Source organism: Blennius ocellaris, assembly GCF_963422515.1.
Source record: "Blennius ocellaris genome assembly, contig: SCAFFOLD_130, whole genome shotgun sequence".
Lineage (NCBI taxonomy): Eukaryota > Metazoa > Chordata > Actinopteri > Blenniiformes > Blenniidae > Blennius > Blennius ocellaris.
The window spans coordinates 1-27,500 of record NW_027662306.1 but is presented as its reverse complement, the minus strand read 5'-3'; the positions used below and the strand labels follow the sequence as shown (position 1 = coordinate 27,500).

The 27,500-nt window shown below is 52.4% G+C and overlaps 3 protein-coding genes across 4 annotated transcripts; 2 read left to right on the top strand and 1 right to left on the bottom strand.

Moving 5' to 3' along the window:
- Window positions 1–2,674: 2,674 nt before the first annotated feature.
- mogat3a (monoacylglycerol O-acyltransferase 3a) lies at window positions 2,675–7,715 on the bottom strand. 2 transcript variants are annotated; one of them, XM_080521258.1, is made up of 9 exons: window positions 7,340–7,715; window positions 6,662–6,840; window positions 5,897–5,957; window positions 5,671–5,814; window positions 4,256–4,386; window positions 3,835–3,878; window positions 3,672–3,762; window positions 2,989–3,097; window positions 2,675–2,833 (listed from the first exon to the last, which is right to left on the bottom strand). In XM_080521258.1, the coding sequence occupies exons 1-9, from the start codon at window positions 7,431–7,433 to the stop codon at window positions 2,679–2,681; spliced, it is 1,008 nt and encodes a 335-aa protein (XP_080377384.1). In that variant the 5' UTR covers window positions 7,434–7,715; the 3' UTR covers window positions 2,675–2,678. The 2 variants fall into 2 exon arrangements, with proteins under 2 accessions (XP_080377384.1, XP_080377385.1); XM_080521259.1 differs by lacking the exons at window positions 3,672–3,762; window positions 3,835–3,878.
- Window positions 7,716–8,550: 835 nt separating this feature from the next.
- LOC308147888 (uncharacterized protein) lies at window positions 8,551–19,220 on the top strand. The gene is made up of 7 exons (XM_080521267.1): window positions 8,551–8,593; window positions 9,886–10,380; window positions 15,191–15,763; window positions 16,047–16,566; window positions 16,649–16,723; window positions 17,235–17,303; window positions 17,382–19,220. Exons 2-7 carry the CDS (start codon window positions 9,892–9,894, stop codon window positions 18,284–18,286), a joined length of 2,631 nt encoding a protein of 876 aa, XP_080377393.1. The 5' UTR covers window positions 8,551–8,593; window positions 9,886–9,891; the 3' UTR covers window positions 18,287–19,220.
- A 4,490-nt stretch (window positions 19,221–23,710) lies between these two features.
- LOC308147886 (sodium/potassium-transporting ATPase subunit beta-2-like) lies at window positions 23,711–27,094 on the top strand (the record flags this gene model as incomplete). The annotated part of the gene is made up of 2 exons (XM_080521266.1): window positions 23,711–24,545; window positions 26,966–27,094. Coding segments are annotated over exons 1-2 (235 nt in total), but the record flags the coding sequence as incomplete, so codon positions are not given.
- Between the last annotated feature and the right edge of the window lie 406 nt (window positions 27,095–27,500).

Here is a 27,500-nt window from a genome sequence, read left to right as displayed (position 1 = left end):
ATCCTGATACCAATACTGATCCCAATCCCGATACTGATCCCGATACTGATCCTGATACCAATACTGATCCCGATACCGATACTGATCCCGATACCAATACTGATCCTGATACCAATACTGATCCCGATACCGATACTGATCCCGATACCAATACTGATCCTGATATCGATACTGATCCTTATACCGATACTGATCCCGATACTGATCCTGATACCAATACTGATCCCGATACTGATCCCGATACCGATCCCGATACCAATACTGATCCTGATATCGATACTGATCCCGCTACCGATACTGATCCTTATACCGATACTGATCCCGATACAATACTGATCTCGATACCGATACTGATACCGATACTGATCCTGATACCGATCCCGATACTGATCCCCATACCCCCCATACCGATACTGATCCTGATACCGATCCCGATACCAATACTGATCTTGATACCGATACGATACTGATCCTGATACCGATACCGATACTGATCCTGATACCGATACTGATCCTGATACGGATGTCAGTACAGATACTGGTGTCGATATCAGGATCAGTATTGGTATCATATCGGTACCGATACCGATATGATACCTTATCAATAGTCACTAATAGGAATGGTCAGTTCCTGGTCCTGGTTCATCCTGGTTCACCCCCCCCCCCTCCCCCCCCAGGCACCCTGAAGATCCACTACAACGCGGTCCACCTGCAGATCAAACATGGCTGCACGGTGTCGGGTTGCGTCATGACGTTCAGTTCTCTGCGGAGCCGCAACCGCCACAGCGCCAACCCCAACCCCCGCCTGCACACGCCCCCCCGGGGGGCGGGGCCGTCCCCGGACCGGCCCCCTCCCCCGCCCCGGACCCCCGACCGGCCCCGCCCCTCACCCCCTCCCCCGCTCTTCATCCCCACCAATGCCCGCCTCCTCCGTCGCCCCACCGTTGCCATGGCGACAGGCGACCAAACACACAGGACGGCGAAGAGGCGCAAGTCGAGCACGCCGGTGAAGATCAAACGGGAGGTGTTGATGGAGGAGGAGCCAGAGGAGGAGGAGCAGGAGCCAGAGGAGGAGGAGCAGCAGGAGGAGGAGCAGGAGCCAGAGGAGGAGGAGCAGAGGGGGCGGAGCTGAACTCCTGTTGTTGTTTACAGAGACTTTAATAAAAGACTGACCAGCTGACAAGACACTGAGACATCGTCCTCCACCCCTCACCTCACCTCCACCCTCCTTACCTCACCTCCCCCCTCCTCACCTCACCTCCACCCTCCTCACCTCACCTCCAGTCAGTGAAGCAGTGTTCCCCGGCCTCCATCAGTGACGGAGGCATCCTGCTCCACCTGTTTTACACTTTATAATGTATAAATGATCAGTGTGGGACACGCTGGTCACGTGTCGGACTTTGAAGCATAGTCAGTTTTTCTGCAGCATCAGATTTTCAAAATAAACTCAGTGGACGTTTGTCCCCCAGGGGACGTTTGTGTCCCTAGTGGACGTTTGTGTCCCTAGTGGACGTTTGTGTCCCCCCACAAGGCCAAGAGCAGGAAATAATAAAGGTTCAGTAAGAAAACGAAGTCGTGGTATTTTTGGATATTGAAAAGGCAGGTTGTCCTCAAGACAGGGTGTCCTCAAGGCCCTGTCCTCAAGGCAGGGTGTCCTCAAGGCCGTGTCCTCAAGGCCGTGTCCTCAGCAGTTTGATTCTCAGTCATGATGAAATATTGTGCCACACCCCCCCCCCCCCCCCCCCATGATGACAACATGAATCCACACGTTCAGTAGCCAGGGATGTTTATTGTACCAGGTGAGCCGGCGCCCCCTGCTGGGACCAGGTCCTCCTGAGCCGGAGCCCCCTGCTGGGACCAGGACCAGGACCAGGTCCTCCTGTCAACCAGCTGCTCGGCTTCCAGGAGCAAAAAGAGTCCAAACAGCCTCCGCTTCACGTCGGCCAATCAGGTAGCAGCATCTCCGATGATGTCACAGCCGGCGCCCGTCAGTCAAAAAGAAATCGAGACGTCCCTACGTCCCTACGTCCTCCACAAAAAACTGAATAATTACATTCCTGTTTAACCTGTTAGCATCATTAGCATCGATAGCAATGTTGGCATCATTAGCAGCGTTAGCAGCATTAGCATCATTAGCATCGTTAGCATCCTGCTTGGCGAGGCCTTCAGGTGTCTCATGTCTCCAGGTGAACCGATGAACTTGGACGTCCAGGTGTCCGGTGTCTGGTCCAGGTGTCCAGGTGTGGTCCAGGTGTGGTCCAGGTGTCCAGGTGTGGTCCAGGTGTCCAGGTGTGGTCCAGGTGTGGTCCAGGTGTGGTCCAGGTGTGGTCCAGGTGGCCAGGTGTGGTCCAGGTGTCCAGGTGTGGTCCAGGTGTCCAGGTGTGGTCCAGGTGTCCAGGTGTGGTCCAGGTGTCCAGGTGTGGTCCAGGTGTGGTCCAGGTGTGGTCCAGGTGTCCAGGTGTGGTCCAGGTGTCCAGGTGTGGTCCAGGTGGCCAGGTGTGGTCCAGGTGTGGTCCAGGTGTGGTCCAGGTGTGGTCCAGGTGTCCAGGTGTGGTCCAGGTGTGGTCCAGGTGTGGTGCAGGTGTGGTGCAGGTGTCCAGGTGTGGTCCAGGTGTCCAGGTGTGGTCCAGGTGTGGTCCAGGTGTGGTCCAGGTGTGGTCCAGGTGTGGTCCAGGTGTTCACATGAGGTCCAGGTGTCGGTGGTCCTGGACTCCATACTTGTGTTTGTTGTCCTCAAAGAGTTCAGTGAGACTCTGCAGGTAAACTGAGTGGAGACGCTGGATGTCCTCACTGCTGGGGGACGGAGTCTGGGTCACCGGGATGGGCCTCCCCACTGAGACATGGGAGACATGAGGACACATGAGGACAGAGACACAGAGAGACACGAGGACAGAGACACAGAGAGACAGGAGGACAGAGACACAGAGAGACACGAGGACAGAGACACAGAGAGACAGGAGGACAGAGAGACAGGAGGACACGCCGTACCGACGGTGCTGACTGTACGTCTGTAGGGCATCAGGCCGAAGCTGTACTGGAAAACTCCTCTGGCGTGGAACAACGGAACCGAGACTCCCATGATGCTCTGCAGCCGGTTCTGTGGACGCACTGGTTACCACTGGTTACCACACACCTAGTGACTGCTTACCACTGGTTACCACTGCTTACCACTGGTTACCACACACCTAGTGACTGCTTACCACTGGTTACCACATACCTAGTGACTGGTTACCACTGGTTACCACACACCTAGTGACTGCTTACCACTGGTTACCACACACCTAGTGACTGCTTACCACTGGTTACCACATACCTAGTGACTGCTTACCACTGGTTACCACACACCTAGTGACTGCTTACCACTGGTTACCACTGCTTACCACTGGTTACCACACACCTAGTGACTGCTTACCACTGGTTACCACATACCTAGTGACTGCTTACCACTCACTACCACATACTTAGTTAATCGGTTAGTGGGTTGCTGCTTGTTGGTCGGTTGCTGGTGGGTTAGTGAGTTGTTGCTGGTCAGTTGCTGGTTAGTGAGTTGTTGCTGGTCAGTTGCTGGTTAGTGAGTTGTTGCTGGTCGGTTGCTGGTCGGTTGCTGGTTAGTGAGTTGTTGCTGGTTAGTTGCTGGTCAGTTGCTGGTTAGTGAGAGTGTGACCTCTGACCTGCAGCCTCCTCAGAGGAGAACCAGTTGGATTCTCCACCTGGTCAAACAGCTCGTTCTCTCCAAAAGAAAAAACCGGAACCAGCTGAGCTCTGCAGAAACACACAGGGTCACCTCACCTGAAGCCCCGCCCCCCGGAGCCCCGCCCCCCCAGCTCCACCCACCCGTGTTTGAGAGCCAGTTTGATGAAGCCCTTCCTGTTCTGGACCTGGAAGACAAACCCCCCAGTCAGTGTCTATGTGACGCCGCGGTGCATGCTGGGTAACGTGCAGCAGGTTTTGACCCGTTTCCACGGAAACCACTGAATTAAAAAAAAAACAGCATTTTGTGGGAAAGCGTAGCGTTTCCATGGCAACGGAGCTCGTGGTCACAGAACACACGTTTCTGAAAGGTGGAACTTTTGAAGAGTCGTCATGGAAACGAGTGTAAACAAGTCCCTAGAGAGTGTGTGTGTGTGTGTGTGTGTGTGTGTGTGTGTGTGTGTGTGTTCAGTGCTAAAGCCAACAGCACCACCTAGTGGACCAACAGGAACACTACAGGTTCGCACCTCGTTGCCGTGGAAACAGACGGCGTGACTCTCCTCACCTGCAGGGTCAGCGCTCCTGGACGGGCGTCCAGAGCCTCAGAGGCTCCGCCCACCGCCACCACCGCCACGTTCCCCCCCTCAGGACGACTCACCAGGTAGGACAGGCTGGACTTACAGCTGGACACCAGGCCTGAGGGACGGGGGGGGGGGACAGAGGGAGGGAGAGAGAAAGAGAGAGAGAGAGAGAGAGGGAGAGAGAGAGACAGGGAGAGAGGGAGAGAGAGAGAGACAGACAGACAGGGAGAGAGAGAGAGAGAGACAGAGACAGACAGACAGACAGACAGACAGACAGACAGACAGGGAGAGAGGGAGAGAGAGACAGAGAGAGAGGGAGAGAGAGAGAGAGAGACAGAGAGAGAGACAGACAGAGAGAGAGAGAGAGAGACAGACAGACAGAGAGAGAGAGACAGACAGGGAGAGAGGGAGAGAGAGAGAGACAGACAGACAGACAGACAGGGAGAGAGGGAGAGAGAGACAGACAGACAGACAGACAGACAGGGAGAGAGGGAGAGAGAGAGAGAGGGAGAGAGAGAGAGAGAGAGAGAGACAGACAGAGAGAGAGAGAGAGAGACAGACAGACAGAGAGAGAGAGACAGACAGGGAGAGAGAGGGAGACAGACAGACAGACAGACAGGGAGAGAGAGAGAGAGACAGACAGACAGACAGACGGGTCACAGGACGTCTGGCCGAAGAGCAGAATTGGTCAATAAGTGGATAAAAAGCAGCCAATCAGAGAGCAGAGATCAGATCCTCCTGCAGCTCAGTTTACTGAGGACAGAGAGAGGGTGGAGAGAGAGAGAGGGTGGAGAGAGGGTGGAGAGAGAGAGAGAGGGTGGAGAGAGAGGGTGGAGAGAGAGGGTGGAGAGAGAGGGTGGAGAGAGAGAGAGAGGGTGGAGAGAGAGAGAGGGTGGAGAGAGAGAGAGGGTGGAGAGAGAGGGTGGAGAGAGAGTGGAGAGAGGGTGGAGAGAGAGGGTGGAGAGAGAGGGTGGAGAGAGGGTGGAGAGAGGGTGGAGAGAGAGAGAGGGTGGAGAGAGAGGGTGGAGAGAGAGAGAGAGGGTGGAGAGAGGGTGGAGAGAGAGAGAGAGGGTGGAGAGAGAGAGAGGGTGGAGAGGGTGGAGACAGGGTGGAGAGGGTGGAGAGAGGGTGGAGAGAGAGAGAGGGTGGAGAGAGGGTGGAGAGGGTGGAGAGAGACAGGGTGGAGACAGGGTGGAGAGAGGGTGGAGAGAGAGAGAGGGTGGAGAGGGTGGAGACAGGGTGGAGAGGGTGGAGAGAGGGTGGAGAGAGAGAGAGGGTGGAGAGAGGGTGGAGACAGGGTGGAGACAGGGTGGAGAGAGACAGGGTGGAGACAGGGTGGAGACAGGGTGGAGAGAGACAGGGTGGAGACAGGGTGGAGACAGGGTGGAGCGCTCCCCACCTCCACACATGATGTAGTCTCTGAAGAACGGCACCCGGAACCAGAAGGGCAGCATCAGCAGGTGGGGGCGGAGTCCAGGGAACTGGGCGGAGAACCCACTGGACTCTGTACAGAACGATCCAAACGCCCCGGCAACCAGGACGCCTGGGACGGGGGGGGGGGGGGGCAGGGAGGGGGGGGGTACATGACTCGGTTCTGACTCGGTTCTGACTCGGTTCTGACTCACCATGAGGGTGGAGTCCAAAGATGTAGTTCTTCTTGGGATCCAAATCAACGGTTTTCACCAACTGAAGTCAGAAGTAAGAGTACCAGTTACATTACCAGTTACATTACCAGTTACATTACCAGTTACATTACCAGTTACATTACCACATTACCAGTTACATTACCACATTACCAGTTACATTACCAGTTACATTACCAGTTACATTACCAGTTACATTACCACATTACCAGTTACATTACCAGTTACATTACCAGTTACATTACCAGTTACATTACCAGTTACATTACCACATTACCACATTACCAGTTACATTACCAGTTACATTACCAGTTACAGTACCACATTACCAGTTCCAGTACCAGTTAGATTACAGTTACATTACCAGTTACATTACCACATTACCAGTTACATTACTAGTTACAGTACCACATTACCAGTTCCAGTACCAGTTAGATTACAGTTACATTACCAGTTACAGTACCACATTACCAGTTACAGTACCACATTACCAGTTACAGTACCAGTTCCATTACCAGCAGCAGTAGTTCCAGTACCAGTTAGATTAGTTACATTACCAGTTACATTACCAGTTACAGTACCACATTACCAGTTACAGTACCACATTACCAGTTACATTACCAGTTCCATTACCAGCAGGAGTAGTTCCAGTACCAGTTAGATTACAGTTCCAGTACCAGTTCCAGTACCAGTTAGATTACAGTTCCAGTACCAGTTCCAGTACCAGTTAGATTACAGTTCCAGTACCTTCAGGGGGAAGTAATCCCTGAAGTAGTCCCACACCAGCCAGCTCCTGACCCACTGTGACCTCCGACCCCCGCTGGTGGGCGTGTCCCCGTCCAGCCACAGCCAACCAGCATACAGCAGAGCCAGCAGCCACCAATCAGAGAGAGCCAGCAGGACGAAGGCAGCAAGACAGCACTGAGCTGGGAGACAGACAGGTGGGACACACAGGTAGATGAGACAGACAGGTGAGACACACAGGTAGATGAGACAGACAGGTGAGACACACAGGTAGATGAGACAGACAGGTGGGACACACAGGTAGATGAGACAGACAGGTGAGAGAGACAGGCAGGTGAGAAACAGACAGGTGAGACAGACGGGTGAGAGACAGGCAGGAGACAGACAGACAGACAGACAGACAGGAGAGACAGACAGGTGAGAGACAGACAGGTGAGACAGGAGAGAGACAGACAGACAGGAGAGAGACAGACAGGTGAGAGACAGACAGGTGAGAGACAGACAAACAGACAGGAGAGAGACAGACAGGTGAGAGACAGACAGACAGACAGACAGGTGAGACAGACAGACAGACAGACAGGTGAGACAGACAGACAGGTGAGACAGACAGACAGACAGACAGGTGAGACAGACAGACAGGTGAGACAGACAGACAGACAGACAGACAGACAGACAGGTTACCCAGAGCCAGGAAGGAGAAGACCCACTGCAGGACAGCGGCGGTCTGCAGTCTCCTCCTCAGCGGGACGTTCAGCGGGGCGAACTGGAGCCTCATGCCGGCGGAGGCGCTCCTCAGCCCGGCGGGGCGCGCTGCGTGCTCCCGGTGAGGGAGGTGGAGGTGGAGGTGGAGCTGGAGCTGGAGCTGGAGGTGGAGGTGGAGCTGGAGAGTGCTGGCTGTCTCTCCGTCTGTCTCTCTGTCTCTCTGTCTCTCTGTCTGTCTGTCTCTCCGTCTGTCTCTCTGTCTCTCTGTCTGTCTGTCTCTCTGTCTCTCTGTCTGTCTGTCTCTCTGTCTCTCTGTCTGTCTGTCAGCCCTTCTGCATTAAATCCGTTAAACAAACTTCTCTGAACTTTCCTCGGTCCCGCGCACGCTGCGCACGCGCGCCAAAGTCTGGGTGGTTCCCTTCCAGCCAATCAGAGGCCGTGACGTCACGTGGGAGGAGCGAGCGTGGAGGAGTAAGGCGCGTTCCCGATGAGGTTGTAAACAAAGCGGCTGAATGAAACACATACTGTTGTCATTGAACCTGCAGAACCAGGGTTCTGCAGGTTCCTCCTCCTCAGAGCCTGGTTCTGTAGGTTGGTTCTGTAGGTTCCTCCTCTGAGCCTGGTTCTGTAGGTTCCTCCTCCTCTGAGCCTGGTTCTGTAGGTTCCTCCTCAGAGCCTGGTTCTGCAGGTTCCTCCTCTGAGCCTGGTTCTGCAGGTTGGTTCTGCAGGTTCTCCTCCTCAGAGCCTGGTTCTGCAGGTTCCTCCTCAGAGCCTGGTTCTGTAGGTTCCTCCTCTGAGCCTGGTTCTGCAGGTTCCTCCTCCTCAGAGCCTGGTTCTGCAGGTTGGTTCTGCAGGTTCTCCTCCTCAGAGCCTGGTTCTGCAGGTTCCTCCTCAGAGCCTGGTTCTGCAGGTTGGTTCTGTAGGTTCTCCTCCTCTGGGCCTGGTTCTGCAGGTTCTCCTCAGTGGATCCCTTCAGGCTCTGGGAGCTTCGTAATGAAGCACGTTGAGTAAAGTCCTAGTAAGGTTCTAGTACCTGGAACAAAACAGGTAACAGAACACGCTCCGTGGTGGTGGTGGTGCAGTACCTCCCGGGGCCGCTGGGGGCGCTCCGTGGTGGTGGTGGTGGTGCAGTACCTCCCGGGGCCGCTGGGGGCCGCTGGCGGCTCGTCCTGCTCTTTAAGGCCGCAGAAGAAGCCGCAGCAGCCGCAGAGAAGAGCAGCTAGCTGTTAGCAGGTGAGCTACATACCGGCCGTGCAGGGACCGGGTCTGCGGGTCTGCGGGTCTGCGGTCTGCCGCCGGTCCTCGGTCCGTCGCTGCTCGGTTCCGGTCCGCTCCGGTTCTCCTCCTGGTTCTCCTCCTGGTTCTCCTCCTGGTTCTCCTCCTGGTTCTCCTCCGCTGCACGTTAGCGGCGCTGCTAGCTGCTAGCTTCTGTGTCTGTAAACAAACCACGTCTCGTTTAGGCTCCTTGTTTATATATATAGTGTCTGTTTACTTTATATATATTCTCCTTGTTTACTTTATATATATTCTCCTTGTTTACTTTATATATATTCTCCTTGTTTACTTTATATATATTATCCTTGTTTACTTTATATATATTATCCTTGTTTACTTTATATATATTCTCCTTGTTTATATATATATATTCTCCTTGTTTACTTTATATATATTCTCCTTGTTTATATATATATATTCTCCTTGTTTACTTTATATATATTCTCCTTGTTTACTTTATATATATTCTCCTTGTTTACTTTATATATATTCTCCTTGTTTATATATATATATTCTCCTTGTTTATATATATAGTGTCTCTGTTTACTTTATATATATTCTCCTTGTTTACTTTATATATATTCTCCTTGTTTACTTTATATATAGTGTCTCTGTTTACTTTATATATATTCTCCTTGTTTACTTTATATATATTCTCCTTGTTTACTTTATATATATTCTCCTTGTTTACTTTATATATATTCTCCTTGTTTACTTTATATATATTCTCCTTGTTTACTTTATATATAGTGTCTCTGTTTACTTTATATATATTCTCCTTGTTTACTTTATATATATTCTCCTTGTTTACTTTATATATATTCTCCTTGTTTACTTTATATATATTCTCCTTGTTTATATATATAGTGTCTCTGTTTACTTTATATATATTCTCCTTGTTTACTTTATATATATTCTCCTTGTTTACTTTATATATATTCTCCTTGTTTACTTTATATATATTCTCCTTGTTTACTTTATATATAGTGTCTCTGTTTACTTTATATATATTCTCCTTGTTTACTTTATATATAGTGTCTCTGTTTACTTTATATAATCTCCTTGTTTACTTGATATATTCTCCTTGTTTACTTTGTATATTCTCCTTGTTTACTTTATATATATATATATTCTCCTTGTTTACTTTGTATATTCTCCTTGTTTACTTTGTATATTCTTCTTGTTTACTTTGTATATTCTCCTTGTTTACTTTATGTATTCTCCTTGTTTACTTCCTGTCTGGTGGGCAGGTCGTCATGGAGACGGTTGACGACGACGAGCAGCCGAGCGCCGCACACGCCTCGGGCCGGTCGGCGGTCCCGGAGGGGGCGGAGCCAGTGGGGGGGGACCAGAGGGAGGCGGAGCCTATGAAGCCAGCCACGGGGCCGCCACCCCGGCGCCGCGCCGCCGCCAAGCGGGCCCAGCGGCCACAGCGCGGGAAGAGGCGGGGCCCCTCGGAGAAGAGGCGGGGCCAGAAGCCCAAGAGGCGCGGCGGCGCGGCGGAGGAGAAGCGCGAGGGCGTGACGGTGAAGACGGCGTGGAGCGGCGGCCGGCGGCGCTGGGACAAGAAGCACTACTGCGTGTTCTGCCGCCGGCCGCAGGTGAAGATCGCCCGCCACATGCTCAGGAAACACGCCGACCAACAGGAAGTGGTCGCCGCCAGCGTCCTGCCGCCCGGGTCCAAGCAGCGCCAGCTGCTGCTGGAACACCTGCGTTGCCGCGGCAACTACCTGCACAACATCGAGGTCAGTGACACACCTGGGGAGACGGGGCACCACCTGGACCTCCACCAGGACCTCCACCCGTTTGGTACCGTGGTGTTTGTTTGGTACCGTGGTGTTTGTTTGGTACCGTGGTGTTTGGTACCGTGGTGTTTGTTTGGTACCGTGGTGTTTGTTTGGTGTCGTGGTGTTTGTTTGGTGTCGTGGTGTTTGTTAGGTACCGTGGTGTTTGTTTGGTGTCGTGGTGTTTGTTTGGTACCGTGGTGTTTGTTTGGTACCGTGGTGTTTGTTTGGTGTCGTGGTGTTTGTTAGGTACCGTGGTGTTTGTTAGGTACCGTGGTGTTTGTTTGGTACCGTGGTGTTTGTTTGGTACCGTGGTGTTTGTTTGGTACCGTGGTGTTTGTTTGGTATCGTGGTGTTTGTTTGGTGTCGTGGTGTTTGTTTGGTGTCGTGGTGTTTGTTTGGTGTCGTGGTGTTTGTTAGGTGCCGTGGTGTTTGTTTGGTACCGTGGTGTTTGTTTGGTACCGTGGTGTTTGTTAGGTACCGTGGTGTTTGTTTGGTACCGTGGTGTTTGTTAGGTACCGTGGTGTTTGTTTGGTACCGTGGTGTTTGTTTGGTATCGTGGTGTTTGTTTGGTACCGTGGTGTTTGTTTGGTATCGTGGTGTTTGTTTGGTGTCGTGGTGTTTGTTTGGTGTCGTGGTGTTTGTTTGGTACCGTGGTGTTTGTTTGGTACCGTGGTGTTTGTTTGGTACCGTGGTGTTTGTTTGGTACCGTGATGTTTGTTAGGTACCGTGGTGTTTGTTTGGTACCGTGGTGTTTGTTTGGTACCGTGGTGTTTGTTTGGTGTCGTGGTGTTTGTTTGGTGTCGTGGTGTTTGTTTGGTGTCGTGGTGTTTGTTAGGTACCGTGGTGTTTGTTTGGTGTCGTGGTGTTTGTTTGGTACCGTGGTGTTTGTTTGGTGTCGTGGTGTTTGTTAGGTACCGTGGTGTTTGTTTGGTACCGTGGTGTTTGTTTGGTACCGTGGTGTTTGTTTGGTACCGTGGTGTTTGTTTGGTATCGTGGTGTTTGTTTGGTACCGTGGTGTTTGTTTGGTACCGTGGTGTTTGGTACCGTGGTGTTTGTTTGGTGTCGTGGTGTTTGTTTGGTACCGTGGTGTTTGTTAGGTACCGTGGTGTTTGTTTGGTACCGTGGTGTTTGTTTGGTACCGTGGTGTTTGTTTGGTATCGTGGTGTTTGTTTGGTATCGTGGTGTTTGTTTGGTGTCGTGGTGTTTGTTTGGTACCGTGGTGTTTGTTTGGTATCGTGGTGTTTGTTTGGTATCGTGGTGTTTGTTTGGTACCGTGGTGTTTGTTTGGTACCGTGGTGTTTGTTTGGTACCGTGGTGTTTGTTTGGTATCGTGGTGTTTGTTAGGTACCGTGGTGTTTGTTTGGTACCGTGGTGTTTGTTTGGTACCGTGGTGTTTGTTTGGTATCGTGGTGTTTGTTTGGTACCGTGGTGTTTGTTAGGTACCGTGGTGTTTGTTTGGTACCGTGGTGTTTGTTAGGTACCGTGGTGTTTGTTTGGTATCGTGGTGTTTGTTTGGTACCGTGGTGTTTGTTTGGTACCGTGGTGTTTGTTTGGTATCGTGGTGTTTGTTTGGTACCGTGGTGTTTGTTTGGTACCGTGGTGTTTGTTTGGTATCGTGGTGTTTGTTAGGTACCGTGGTGTTTGTTTGGTACCGTGGTGTTTGTTTGGTACCGTGGTGTTTGTTTGGTATCGTGGTGTTTGTTTGGTATCGTGGTGTTTGTTTGGTACCGTGGTGTTTGTTTGGTACCGTGGTGTTTGTTTGGTACCGTGGTGTTTGTTTGGTATCGTGGTGTTTGTTAGGTACCGTGGTGTTTGTTTGGTACCGTGGTGTTTGTTTGGTACCGTGGTGTTTGTTTGGTATCGTGGTGTTTGTTTGGTACCGTGGTGTTTGTTAGGTACCGTGGTGTTTGTTTGGTACCGTGGTGTTTGTTAGGTACCGTGGTGTTTGTTAGGTACCGTGGTGTTTGTTTGGTACCGTGGTGTTTGTTTGGTACCGTGGTGTTTGTTTGGTATCGTGGTGTTTGTTTGGTACCGTGGTGTTTGTTAGGTACCGTGGTGTTTGTTTGGTACCGTGGTGTTTGTTAGGTACCGTGGTGTTTGTTTGGTATCGTGGTGTTTGTTTGGTATCGTGGTGTTTGTTAGGTACCGTGGTGTTTGTTTGGTACCGTGGTGTTTGTTTGGTACCGTGGTGTTTGTTTGGTATCGTGGTGTTTGTTTGGTACCGTGGTGTTTGTTAGGTACCGTGGTGTTTGTTTGGTACCGTGGTGTTTGTTTGGTACCGTGGTGTTTGTTTGGTACCGTGGTGTTTGTTAGGTACCGTGGTGTTTGTTTGGTACCGTGGTGTTTGTTAGGTACCGTGGTGTTTGTTTGGTACCGTGGTGTTTGTTTGGTATCGTGGTGTTTGTTTGGTACCGTGGTGTTTGTTTGGTATCGTGGTGTTTGTTTGGTGTCGTGGTGTTTGTTTGGTGTCGTGGTGTTTGTTTGGTACCGTGGTGTTTGTTTGGTACCGTGGTGTTTGTTTGGTACCGTGGTGTTTGTTTGGTACCGTGGTGTTTGTTTGGTACCGTGGTGTTTGTTTGGTACCGTGATGTTTGTTAGGTACCGTGGTGTTTGTTTGGTACCGTGGTGTTTGTTTGGTACCGTGGTGTTTGTTTGGTGTCGTGGTGTTTGTTTGGTGTCGTGGTGTTTGTTTGGTGTCGTGGTGTTTGTTAGGTACCGTGGTGTTTGTTTGGTGTCGTGGTGTTTGTTTGGTACCGTGGTGTTTGTTTGGTGTCGTGGTGTTTGTTAGGTACCGTGGTGTTTGTTTGGTACCGTGGTGTTTGTTTGGTACCGTGGTGTTTGTTTGGTACCGTGGTGTTTGTTTGGTATCGTGGTGTTTGTTTGGTACCGTGGTGTTTGTTTGGTACCGTGGTGTTTGGTACCGTGGTGTTTGTTTGGTGTCGTGGTGTTTGTTTGGTACCGTGGTGTTTGTTAGGTACCGTGGTGTTTGTTTGGTACCGTGGTGTTTGTTTGGTACCGTGGTGTTTGTTTGGTATCGTGGTGTTTGTTTGGTATCGTGGTGTTTGTTTGGTGTCGTGGTGTTTGTTTGGTACCGTGGTGTTTGTTTGGTATCGTGGTGTTTGTTTGGTATCGTGGTGTTTGTTTGGTACCGTGGTGTTTGTTTGGTACCGTGGTGTTTGTTTGGTACCGTGGTGTTTGTTTGGTATCGTGGTGTTTGTTAGGTACCGTGGTGTTTGTTTGGTACCGTGGTGTTTGTTTGGTACCGTGGTGTTTGTTTGGTATCGTGGTGTTTGTTTGGTACCGTGGTGTTTGTTTGGTACCGTGGTGTTTGTTTGGTGTCGTGGTGTTTGTTTGGTATCGTGGTGTTTGTTTGGTACCGTGGTGTTTGTTTGGTACCGTGGTGTTTGTTTGGTATCGTGGTGTTTGTTTGGTACCGTGGTGTTTGTTTGGTGTCGTGATGTTTGTTTGGTACCGTGGTGTTTGTTTGGTATCGTGGTGTTTGTTTGGTATCGTGGTGTTTGTTTGGTATCGTGGTGTTTGTTTGGTGTCGTGGTGTTTGTTTGGTACCGTGGTGTTTGTTTGGTATCGTGGTGTTTGTTTGGTATCGTGGTGTTTGTTTGGTATCGTGGTGTTTGTTTGGTATCGTGGTGTTTGTTTGGTGTCGTGGTGTTTGTTAGGTACCGTGGTGTTTGTTTGGTACCGTGGTGTTTGTTTGGTACCGTGGTGTTTGTTTGGTACCGTGGTGTTTGTTTGGTATCGTGGTGTTTGTTTGGTACCGTGGTGTTTGTTTGGTACCGTGGTGTTTGGTACCGTGGTGTTTGTTTGGTGTCGTGGTGTTTGTTTGGTACCGTGGTGTTTGTTAGGTACCGTGGTGTTTGTTTGGTACCGTGGTGTTTGTTTGGTACCGTGGTGTTTGTTTGGTATCGTGGTGTTTGTTTGGTATCGTGGTGTTTGTTTGGTGTCGTGGTGTTTGTTTGGTACCGTGGTGTTTGTTTGGTATCGTGGTGTTTGTTTGGTATCGTGGTGTTTGTTTGGTACCGTGGTGTTTGTTTGGTACCGTGGTGTTTGTTTGGTACCGTGGTGTTTGTTTGGTATCGTGGTGTTTGTTAGGTACCGTGGTGTTTGTTTGGTACCGTGGTGTTTGTTTGGTACCGTGGTGTTTGTTTGGTGTCGTGGTGTTTGTTTGGTATCGTGGTGTTTGTTTGGTATCGTGGTGTTTGTTTGGTACCGTGGTGTTTGTTTGGTACCGTGGTGTTTGTTTGGTATCGTGGTGTTTGTTTGGTACCGTGGTGTTTGTTTGGTGTCGTGATGTTTGTTTGGTACCGTGGTGTTTGTTTGGTATCGTGGTGTTTGTTTGGTATCGTGGTGTTTGTTTGGTATCGTGGTGTTTGTTTGGTACCGTGGTGTTTGTTTGGTACCGTGGTGTTTGTTTGGTATCGTGGTGTTTGTTTGGTATCGTGGTGTTTGGTACCGTGGTGTTTGTTTGGTACCGTGGTGTTTGTTTGGTACCGTGGTGTTTGGTACCGTGGTGTTTGTTTGGTACCGTGGTGTTTGTTTGGTGTCGTGGTGTTTGTTTGGTACCGTGGTGTTTGTTTGGTATCGTGGTGTTTGTTTGGTATCGTGGTGTTTGTTTGGTATCGTGGTGTTTGTTTGGTACCGTGGTGTTTGTTTGGTGTCGTGATGTTTGTTTGGTACCGTGGTGTTTGGTACCGTGGTGTTTGTTTGGTGTCTCTGGTGTCTCTGGGTCCTAAAGGACGTCTGTCCCCAGGTGATCCGTCAGGGCCGTGGTGAGATCGTTCCGTCCCGCCAGCCGTCAGAGGAAGTGGACGCCAGGAACTACCTGCCTTGTCCTCTGTGCCTGGGCTTCTTCCTGAGGGCCGACCTGTGGAAGCACCAGGCGTCCTGCCGCCGCAAGCTAGCCGCCGAGTCCTCCTCCTCCTGCACCTCCTCCTCCTCCTCCTCCTCCTCCTGCACCTCCTCCTCCTCCTCCTGCACCTCCTCCTCCTCCCGACCCTCCGACTCCTGCAGCACCGACTCCGCCCACAAGTCCAGCAGTGAGTCTGCAGACGGCAGCACCTCGGAGGACGCCGCCCCGTCTGGCAGCAAGCGGCCGTTGGAACCGGACCCCGGTGCCGACCGGACCGAAGCTGGGTCTGGGTCCGGGTCTGGGTCTGGGTCTGGGTCCGGGTCTGGGTCTGGGTCCGGGTCTGGGTCCGGCCGGCCCAGGAAGCGGGCCAGGGTCCAGGCCGCCGCCTCGCGGCTCCTGCCGATCTGCAGCGGGGCGTCAGAGAGCTGCAGTGAGATCCTGCACCGCATGAACCTGGACAACGTGTCCTACCAGGTGGGAGGTTCTGGCCCCGCCCCTCTGTTAACCCCGCCCCTCTGCTAGCCCCGCCCATCTGCTAGCCCCGCCCCTCTGTGACCACCTAGCCCCGCCCCTCTGCTAGCCCTGCCCCTCTGTGTCCACCTGGCCCCGTCCCTCTGTTAACCCCGCCCCTCTGTTAACTCCGCCCCTCTGTGTCCACCTGGCCCCGCCCCTCTGTTAACCCCGCCCCTCTGTTAGCCCCGCCCCTCTGTGTCCACCTGGCCCCGCCCCTCTGTTAACCCCGCCCCTCTGTGTCCAGGTCAAATCTGACTGGCTGATCTGTAAGTACGGGAACAAGCTGATGGGGAACCAGGACCGGAACCAGGACAGGAACCAGGACAGGAACCAGGACGGGAACCAGGATGGGAACCAGGACCGGAACCAGGACGGGAACCAGGATGGGAACCAGGACCGGAACCAGAACGGGAACCAGAACGGGAACCAGAAGCGGTACGACTACGTGAGCCAGAAGCTGCGGGAACTGGGCCGCCTGCTCCTGGCCGCCAAGTCCCTGGACTCCGGGATCCAGACCCTCCAGGACCTCCTGGCCCCGGGCCACCTCGGCCTGGCCCTGTCGGCGGCCCGGAAGGCCTCGGGGTTCCGGTGGACCCGGCCCCCCCTGGCCGTGAAGACCACGCTCAAGACCATCTGCGAGATCGCCATCGGAGAGAACCTGCAGGACGGGGACTGGGAGTCCGCCGCCAAGACCACCGACTTCTACCACATGCTGGGCAGGGAGTGGGACCACCTGGGCCTGCAGGACCCCGGTCCAGACAAAGGTACCCAGACAAGGTCCGGCTCCGGGTCCTCCTCAGGACGCCTGAGAAGAACCGAGTCACCTGGTCTCTGTTGTGGTTCCAGGTGATCCAGAAGGACCAGAGAGACTGAAGAGACGAGGGGTCCAGCTCAGGACCGACAAGGACTTCAGAGCCCAGGGTGAGTCCTGAACCCCCCCAGAGTCCTGACCCCCCCCCCAGAGTCCTGAACCCCCCCGAGAGTCCTGAACCCCCCCGAGAGTCCTGACCCCCCCGAGAGTCCTGAACCCCCCCAGAGCCCTGAACCCCCCCGAGAGTCCTGAACCCCCCCAGTGTCCTGACCCCCCCCAGAGTCCTGAACCCCCCCGAGAGTCCTGAACCCCCCCCAGAGTCCTGAACCCCCCCAGAGCCCTGAACCCCCCCGAGAGTCCTGAACCCCCCCGAGAGTCCTGACCCCCCCCCCAGAGTCCTGAACCCCCCCAGAGTCCTGAACCCCCCCAGAGCCCTGAACCCCCCCAGTGTCCTGACCCCCCCCCAGAGTCCTGACCCCCCCCCGAGAGTCCTGAGCCCCCCCCGAGAGTCCTGACCCCCCCCCCGAGAGTCCTAAACCCCCCCCAGAGTCCTGAACCCCCCCAGAGTCCTTTCATCTTGTCCTGTCACTGTCTCTGTCTCACCCCCGTCTGTCCCCACAGTCCAGTTGAAGACCAGCTCCAGACCGCCCCTGGTCCCCCCAGACTCCAGACTGCAGACCCCGGTCTCAGGTGGGTCCCCCCCCCCCCCCCCCAGCCCGATCCGGTCCATTGTGGTCTCTGTAGTTCACCTGTCCCTCTGTCTTTCAGTCCCTATGGTCCCCAAGAAGGTCCAGAGACGTCCCTGGTCCGGCGCCGAGAAGGAGGCCATCTGGAGACAGCTGGGGGTCCAGGTCCTGGTCCAGACCGTCCCGGGGAAGGAGGTCTGCCAGCGCTGCCTGGACCTGGAGCCGGTCCTCCGGGGCCGGCACTGGAAGGACATCAAGAACCAGGTCCACAACCAGATCCAGAGCCAGAAGAAGCAGCAGTTCCACGCCCAGATGGACCTGGAGGACCAGCAGGACCAGGACCCGGACCAGAGCCACAGGAAGCAGCCGGACCAGCAGCAGAACCCCAGGCTGGTCCAAATGGACCCCCAGGACAAAGACCAGGACCAGAACCAGAAGAAAGTACAGTACCAGCCTCCCCACATGGACCCGCATGAGCCGGACTCCCAGAACCAGAAGAGACCACAGTTCCAGGTCCAGATGAACATTCAGAACCAGAAGAAGCAGCTGGACCCCCAGGTCCACCAGGACCACCAGGACCACCTCCACATACACAAGAAGCAGCTTTGCCACCCCCAACTGGACCACCAGGACCACCAGGTCCACCAGGACCACCAGGTCCATAAGAAGCAGCTGTACCAGATGGACCCCCTGCAGACCCTGGACCGGGACCCATCCTTACTGACCGTGTCCCCCTTTGGACCCGACGGGTCCCACCGGGCCACCGGACACCTGATGCTGGACCGAGAACCCATCCCGGGCCCCTACCCGGTCCTGAACCGGCCCCCGGGGCCCCACCTGGACCAGCTGCTCTCCAGACCCGCCTGGACCCAGGACCACTTGACCCAGAACTACCAACTGGGCCGGGGGCTTGGCCGGGACCTGGTCCAGGACGTGTCCTCAGGAGGACCGGGACAGGAGCCACACCCGGGACACGTCCACTTCTGATGGACCAGGACCAGTTCTCACCTGAACCCGGTCTCCTGGAGGACCCGTTTTTAGAACTGGGTCCAGACAGATTGGAGGTTCAGTGAAACCAGAACCAGGTCAGAGGAGGACCTGCAGAACCAGAACCAGGACCAGGACCAGACGGACCTATTGTGGGTCAGGGTTCTGACCCTGGTTCTGGTAGGGGGGGTAGGGATTCTCTGGTTCCTGTCTAGACTGCTTGGACCCTCTTCTCTGGACTGTAGAACTGACCCGGGTCCAGGTCTTGTCTGGACCCTCTTGTAAAGAACCTTTGTGCTGTGAAGTCCTGGACCCGGTCCCCTGGACCGTCGGGGGTCTGGCTCTGCTGTGGGTCCCAGGTCCTGGACCCGGTTCCTTAAAACTAACCTGGTTTCAGGGTCTGGCTCTGAAGCCGGTCCTGGTTCAGGACCTCTTCAACCTGGTTCCAGATGAAGACCAGAACCAGGTTGATGAGCTGGTTTCGGTTCTTGAACCTGAACCAGAACCTGAACTCCAGAGCTGGAACCTGAAACCGGTCCCAGGTTCAGAATGTGGTTCCAGACCTGGTTCCAGGTTCAACCGGTGGACCCGGGTCTCCAGGACCAGGGGCCAGACCCAAAGCCAGGTCCAGAATCCAGAGCCGCTGGTCTTGAGTCCTGGCAGCCCAGGACCTGGTCCTGGACCCGGACCTCCAGGTAGAACCAGCACCCAGACAGGGTCCGGGTGGGGGTCTGGGTTTGACCCTGTCGTCATGGTAACGCAGGATAAAAGCTCTTTGAAACCTCGTCTCCTTCCTTTGTCCACTTCCTGTCCCAGGGTCCAGGACCGGACCGGGTCCGGTCTGTGGCAGCAGGTCTGAGTAGAACCAGGACCTCCAGACGGTTCAGGTCCTCTTCATGTGGTCCAGGAAGTCCCAAGTCTACGTTCCTGTGTTCTGATTGGTTCTGGGGGGGAAGGGGGCGGGGCCTGAAGCCGCTTCGTCTGGGTCCAGGTGGACTTCAAGGACTAGAAGACCAGGTCTTCAGGGATCCTGTGGTCCAGACCGGCGGTCTGAAGACGGACCAGGTCTGAAGACGGACCGGGTCTGAAATGTCCTCATGTCCTCTGTGGACGTGGACTGAAGCCCGGGACTGTTTGAGTGGAGGACGGGTCCTCAAGGAGTGAGGACTCAAGAAGTGAGGAAAGGAGGCTGGTCGCTTCCTTTAGTCTCCTTCAGCCTAGGAAACACTGATGCTTCCTTTAGGAGGCCTCCTAACTCCTTTCCTAACTCCTTCAGGAAGCCTCCTAACACCTTTCCTAACTCCTTCAGGAAGCCTCCTAACACCTTTCCTAACTCCTTTAGGAAGCCTCCTAACACCTTTCCTATCTCCTTTAGAAGCCTCCTAACTCCTTTCCTAACTCCTTCAGGAAGCCTCCTAACACCTTTCCTAACTCCTTCAGGAAGCCTCCTAACACCTTTCCTATCTCCTTTAGAAGCCTCCTAACTCCTTTCCTAACTCCTTCAGGAAGCCTCCTAACACCTTTCCTAACTCCTTTAGAAGCCTCCTAACTCCTTTCCTAACTCCTTCAGGAAGCCTCCTAACTCCTTCAGGAAGCCTCCTAACACCTTTCCTAACTCCTTTCGAGCCTCCTAACTCCTTTCCTAACTCCTTTAGAAGCCTCCTAACACCTTTCCTAACTCCTTTAGAAGCCTCCTAACTCCTTTCCTAACTCCTTCAGGAAGCCTCCTAACACCTTTCCTAACTCCTTCAGGAAGCCTCCTAACACCTTTCCTAACTCCTTTCGAGCCTCCTAACTCCTTTCCTAACTCCTTTAGAAGCCTCCTAACACCTTTCCTAACTCCTTTAGAAGCCTCCTAACACCTTTCCTAACTCCTTTAGAAGCCTCCTAACTCCTTTCCTAACTCCTTCAGGAAGCCTCCTAACTCCTTCAGGAAGCCTCCTAACACCTTTCCTAACTCCTTTTGAGCCTCCTAACTCCTTTCCTAACTCCTTCAGGAAGCCTCCTAACTCCTTCAGGAAGCCTCCTAACACCTTTCCTAACTCCTTTCGAGCCTCCTAACTCCTTTCCTAACTCCTTTAGAAGCCTCCTAGCACCTTTCCTAACTCCTTTAGAAGCCTCCTAACTCCTTTCCTAACTCCTTCAGGAAGCCTCCTAACACCTTTCCTAACTCCTTCAGGAAGCCTCCTAACACCTTTCCTAACTCCTTTCGAGCCTCCTAACTCCTTTCCTAACTCCTTTAGAAGCCTCCTAACACCTTTCCTAACTCCTTTAGAAGCCTCCTAACTCCTTTCCTAACTCCTTTAGAAGCCTCCTAACACCTTTCCTAACTCCTTTAGAAGCCTCCTAACTCCTTTCCTAACTCCTTCAGGAAGCCTCCTAACTCCTTCAGGAAGCCTCCTAACACCTTTCCTAACTCCTTTCGAGCCTCCTAACTCCTTTCCTAACTCCTTCAGGAAGCCTCCTAACTCCTTCAGGAAGCCTCCTAACACCTTTCCTAACTCCTTTCGAGCCTCCTAACTCCTTTCCTAACTCCTTCAGGAAGCCTCCTAACACCTTTCCTAACTCCTTCAGGAAGCCTCCTAACACCTTTCCTAACTCCTTTAGGAAGCCTCCTAACACCTTTCCTATCTCCTTTAGAAGCCTCCTAACTCCTTTCCTAACTCCTTCAGGAAGCCTCCTAACACCTTTCCTAACTCCTTCAGGAAGCCTCCTAACACCTTTCCTATCTCCTTTAGAAGCCTCCTAACTCCTTTCCTAACTCCTTCAGGAAGCCTCCTAACACCTTTCCTAACTCCTTTAGAAGCCTCCTAACTCCTTTCCTAACTCCTTCAGGAAGCCTCCTAACTCCTTCAGGAAGCCTCCTAACACCTTTCCTAACTCCTTTCGAGCCTCCTAACTCCTTTCCTAACTCCTTTAGAAGCCTCCTAACACCTTTCCTAACTCCTTTAGAAGCCTCCTAACTCCTTTCCTAACTCCTTCAGGAAGCCTCCAAACACCTTTCCTAACTCCTTTCGAGCCTCCTAACTCCTTTCCTAACTCCTTTAGAAGCCTCCTAACACCTTTCCTAACTCCTTTAGAAGCCTCCTAACTCCTTTCCTAACTCCTTCAGGAAGCCTCCTAACACCTTTCCTAACTCCTTCAGGAAGCCTCCTAACACCTTTCCTAACTCCTTTCGAGCCTCCTAACTCCTTTCCTAACTCCTTTAGAAGCCTCCTAACACCTTTCCTAACTCCTTTAGAAGCCTCCTAACTCCTTTCCTAACTCCTTTAGAAGCCTCCTAACACCTTTCCTAACTCCTTTAGAAGCCTCCTAACTCCTTTCCTAACTCCTTCAGGAAGCCTCCTAACTCCTTCAGGAAGCCTCCTAACACCTTTCCTAACTCCTTTTGAGCCTCCTAACTCCTTTCCTAACTCCTTCAGGAAGCCTCCTAACTCCTTCAGGAAGCCTCCTAACACCTTTCCTAACTCCTTTCGAGCCTCCTAACTCCTTTCCTAACTCCTTTAGAAGCCTCCTAACACCTTTCCTAACTCCTTTAGAAGCCTCCTAACTCCTTTCCTAACTCCTTCAGGAAGCCTCCTAACACCTTTCCTAACTCCTTCAGGAAGCCTCCTAACACCTTTCCTAACTCCTTTCGAGCCTCCTAACTCCTTTCCTAACTCCTTTAGAAGCCTCCTAACACCTTTCCTAACTCCTTTAGAAGCCTCCTAACTCCTTTCCTAACTCCTTTAGAAGCCTCCTAACACCTTTCCTAACTCCTTTAGAAGCCTCCTAACTCCTTTCCTAACTCCTTCAGGAAGCCTCCTAACTCCTTCAGGAAGCCTCCTAACACCTTTCCTAACTCCTTTCGAGCCTCCTAACTCCTTTCCTAACTCCTTCAGGAAGCCTCCTAACTCCTTCAGGAAGCCTCCTAACACCTTTCCTAACTCCTTTCGAGCCTCCTAACTCCTTTCCTAACTCCTTCAGGAAGCCTCCTAACACCTTTCCTAACTCCTTCAGGAAGCCTCCTAACACCTTTCCTAACTCCTTTAGGAAGCCTCCTAACACCTTTCCTATCTCCTTTAGAAGCCTCCTAACTCCTTTCCTAACTCCTTCAGGAAGCCTCCTAACACCTTTCCTAACTCCTTCAGGAAGCCTCCTAACACCTTTCCTATCTCCTTTAGAAGCCTCCTAACTCCTTTCCTAACTCCTTCAGGAAGCCTCCTAACACCTTTCCTAACTCCTTTAGAAGCCTCCTAACTCCTTTCCTAACTCCTTCAGGAAGCCTCCTAACTCCTTCAGGAAGCCTCCTAACACCTTTCCTAACTCCTTTCGAGCCTCCTAACTCCTTTCCTAACTCCTTTAGAAGCCTCCTAACACCTTTCCTAACTCCTTTAGAAGCCTCCTAACTCCTTTCCTAACTCCTTCAGGAAGCCTCCAAACACCTTTCCTAACTCCTTTCGAGCCTCCTAACTCCTTTCCTAACTCCTTTAGAAGCCTCCTAACACCTTTCCTAACTCCTTTAGAAGCCTCCTAACTCCTTTCCTAACTCCTTCAGGAAGCCTCCTAACACCTTTCCTAACTCCTTCAGGAAGCCTCCTAACACCTTTCCTAACTCCTTTCGAGCCTCCTAACTCCTTTCCTAACTCCTTTAGAAGCCTCCTAACACCTTTCCTAACTCCTTTAGAAGCCTCCTAACTCCTTTCCTAACTCCTTTAGAAGCCTCCTAACACCTTTCCTAACTCCTTTAGAAGCCTCCTAACTCCTTTCCTAACTCCTTCAGGAAGCCTCCTAACTCCTTCAGGAAGCCTCCTAACACCTTTCCTAACTCCTTTCGAGCCTCCTAACTCCTTTCCTAACTCCTTCAGGAAGCCTCCTAACTCCTTCAGGAAGCCTCCTAACACCTTTCCTAACTCCTTTCGAGCCTCCTAACTCCTTTCCTAACTCCTTTAGAAGCCTCCTAACACCTTTCCTAACTCCTTTAGAAGCCTCCTAACTCCTTTCCTAACTCCTTCAGGAAGCCTCCTAACACCTTTCCTAACTCCTTCAGGAAGCCTCCTAACACCTTTCCTAACTCCTTTCGAGCCTCCTAACTCCTTTCCTAACTCCTTTAGAAGCCTCCTAACACCTTTCCTAACTCCTTTAGAAGCCTCCTAACTCCTTTCCTAACTCCTTTAGAAGCCTCCTAACACCTTTCCTAACTCCTTTAGAAGCCTCCTAACTCCTTTAGAAGCCTCCTAACTCCTTTAGAAGCCTCCTAACACCTTTCCTAACTCCTTTAGAAGCCTCCTAACTCCTTTCCTAACTCCTTCAGGAAGCCTCCTAACTCCTTCAGGAAGCCTCCTAACACCTTTCCTAACTCCTTTCGAGCCTCCTAACTCCTTTCCTAACTCCTTCAGGAAGCCTCCTAACTCCTTCAGGAAGCCTCCTAACACCTTTCCTAACTCCTTTCGAGCCTCCTAACTCCTTTCCTAACTCCTTCAGGAAGCCTCCTAACTCCTCTAGAAGCCTCCTAGCTCCCTCAGGTTGTGATGTCATCCAGGGCTTCAGGTAAAGGACAGATCAGGAGTGAGGAGGGACATTCCAGACGAAGACCTGGTCCAGGAAGACCTGGTCCAGGAAGACCTGGTCCGGACCAGAACATAAAACCTTGGTTTGTCCAACAAGACAAGACGAGACATTCCAGGAAGTCCGTCTCCATGGAAACGATGGAAAGTTTAGAATTCATGTCAACATGGGAGAGAGAGAGAGAGAGGACACACACACACACACACACACACAGCCTGCAGTGGGCGGGAACCGGAAGCGGGAGGAACTCTGATTTGCTGGGCGTGTGACGTCATAGGTTGACGGGGTACCGCAGTGACGCTTTCCTCTCGCGCTGCTCTCTCTCTCTTTTCTCTCTCTCCTCTCTCTCTCTCTGTATCTCGCTCTTGCTCTCTCTCTTTTCTCTCTCTCTCTCTCTCTCTCTCTCTCTCCCTCTCTCTCTCTCTATCGATCACTGATCGATCGTCGGTTGAGAAGTCGCGCGGCGGGAGGCTCGAGCCGTCAGAGCGGGAAGGTCGCGCGCCGTCAGCCCTCCATCTTCATCCTCCATCTTCATCCTCCACCTCTCCTCCTCTCCTCCTCTCCTCCTCTCCTCTCCTCCTCCTCCTCCACCTCTCCGCCTCCATCATGTCCGGCAGTAAGGAGGAGGACCGCAAAGGCTCGAGCGAATGGCGGGAATTCTTCTGGAACCCGCGAACTCACGAGCTGCTGGGCCGGACCGCCACGAGCTGGGGTGAGTCCGGGTCCTGCAGACCCCCCCCCCCCCCCCCCCCCCCATACCGGGTCTCTGACCCCCCGACACACACACACACACACACACACACACACACACACACACACACGAGCTGCTCGGAGTTTGTTTTGTTCCATTTAAGAAGCTCCCAGGTCACTGGACCCCCCAGGGTCCTGTAAACCAGGACCCTGGGGGGTCCAGTGACCTGGGAGGACCTGGAGTCTGACCAGACTACAATCATGGAGGCTAGCATGTAGCATGTAGCGACAGGACTATAATCATGGAGGATAGCGTGTAGCATGTAGCTACAGGACTACAATCATGGAGGCTAGCATGTAGCTACAGGACTATAATCATGGAGGATAGCATGTAGCTACAGGACTACAATCATGGAGGATAGCATGTAGCTACAGGACTACAATCATGGAGGATAGCATGTAGCTACAGGACTACAATCATGGAGGATAGCATGTAGCATGTAGCTACAGGACTACAATCATGGAGGCTAGCATGTAGCTACAGGACTACAGTCATGGAGGATAGCATGTAGCGACAGGACTATAATCATGGAGGATAGCGTGTAGCATGTAGCTACAGGACTACAGTCATGGAGGATAGCGTGTAGCATGTAGCTACAGGACTACAGTCATGGAAGATAGCATGTAGCGACAGGACTATAATCATGGAGGATAGCGTGTAGCATGTAGCTACAGGACTACAGTCATGGAGGCTAGCATGTAGCTACAGGACTGCAATCATGGAGGATAGCATGTAGCTACAGGACTACAGTCATGGAGGATAGCGTGTAGCATTTAGCTACAGGACTACAATCATGGAGAATAGCATGTAGCTACAGGACTACAGTCGTGGAGGATAGCGTGTAGCATTTAGCTACAGGACTATAATCATGGAGGATAGCGTGTAGCATGTAGCTACAGGACTACAGTCATGGAGGATAGCATGTAGCTACAGGACTACAAACATGGAAGATAGCGTGTAGCATGTAGCTACAGGACTACAAACATGGAAGATAGCGTGTAGCATGTAGCTACAGGACTACAAACATGGAAGATAGCGTGTAGCATGTAGCTACAGGACTACAATCATGGAGGATAACGTGTTTTAAATCCGAGATTATTGATTCAACTTCAACATATTTTCCTAACAACACGAATATAAAACATGTTTGGTCATTAACAGAATATTTGCTAGTGAATAATGAAAGCTAGCTACACACACACACACACACACACACACACACACACACACACACACACACACACACACACACACACACACACAAGAATTGGTGTGTTCTCCTTTAAGAGTCTCAGATTATAAATAGAGAGTGACCTTCACACAGGATATGGCTGACAGAGGACGAGCGAGCATCACTGTGTGTGTGTGTGTGTGTGTGTGTGTGTGTGTGTGTGTGTGTGTGTGTGTTCTACCAAAGTGGTCTGAAGGTTTACAGGTTTTACATAACTCGCTCTGATGATGTCATAACTCCCATCATGCACCAGGGCGCTGGATGTTTGGCCTTCATGACACACACACACACACACACACACACACACACACACACACACACACACAATAAACGATGAGTGTGTGTTAATCTGGATTAAACAGACGGATGAGTTTGATTGGACGATAATCCTCACACACACACAAACACACACACTGTCTTAAAGGGACAGTACAGGGTTTTTGTCCATGAGACTAAAAGGTCCAACAACCCAAAACATCACAGGCTGAACAAAACCTGGTCCCTCCAGACCCCTCCAGGTCCCTCCAGGTCCCTCCAGGCCCCTCCAGGTCCCTCCAGGCCCCTCCAGGTCCTTCCAGGTTAATCTGTTTCTCAGGAGCCACTTGATGACATTAGGTTTGTCTGAGGAACCTTTAACAGGTTCAGTCTTCAGGTCTGGATTATGGAGGATCAGTCTGAGGGGGATCAGGACTGACCAGGACCTTCCAGGGCCCTTGAACACCTGGAGGAACCTGGGCATGGATTGGATCATCAGTAGACCAAGGTCCTGGAATGAATCCAGAGTTTCCAGGAGGTTTCAAGGACCTGCTGGAGGTCCAGGAGGTTTCAAGGACCTGGAGGAGGTCCAGGAGGTTTCAAGGACCTGCTGGAGGTCTAAGAGGACGTCTTATCGCCATGGTAACAGCTGATAGAGAGTGATTATGTTTCAAAGATGATCAATAATAATGAATCAACAGAGTTCAAAGAGAAGAGCTGAAAGAACAGATCAAAGCCCCTCCCCCCTCCCCTCTTCATTGAAACTAGATGTAGGTCATCAGCAGGGGGCGGGGCTTAGCACAAGAGGATTATAAAGAGGACATTGAGAGGAGGAGGAGGGGATGTTCTGCTGGATGTGATAACCCCCCCCCCCCCCCTCCCCCCCTCCCCCCAGGTCTCATCCTGCTCTTCTACCTGGTCTTCTACCTGTTCCTGGCCGGGATGTTCACCCTCACCATGTGGGTCATGCTGCTCACGCTGGACGACTACAAGCCCACCTGGCAGGACCGCCTGGCCACACCTGGTGAGACCTGGGGGGGGTGGAGGCAGGTGGTGTTGGGTGGAGGCAGGGTGGTGTTGGGTGGAGACAGGGTGGTGTTGGGTGGAGGCAGGGTGGTGGCAGGTGGTGTTGGGTGGAGGCAGGGTGGTGTTGGGTGGAGACAGGGTGGTGTTGGGTGGAGGCAGGGTGGAGACAGGGGGGGGTTGGGTGGAGGCACGTGGTGTTGGGTGGAGACAGGGTGGTGTTGGGTGGAGGCAGAGTGGTGTTGGGTGGAGACAGGGTGGTGTTGGGTGGAGGCAGGGTGGAGACAGGGTGGTGTTGGGTGGAGGCAGGGTGGTGTTGGGTGGAGGCAGGGTGGTGTTGGGTGGAGGCAGGGTGGAGACAGGGTGGTGTTGGGTGGAGGCAGGGTGGTGTTGGGTGGAGGAAGGTG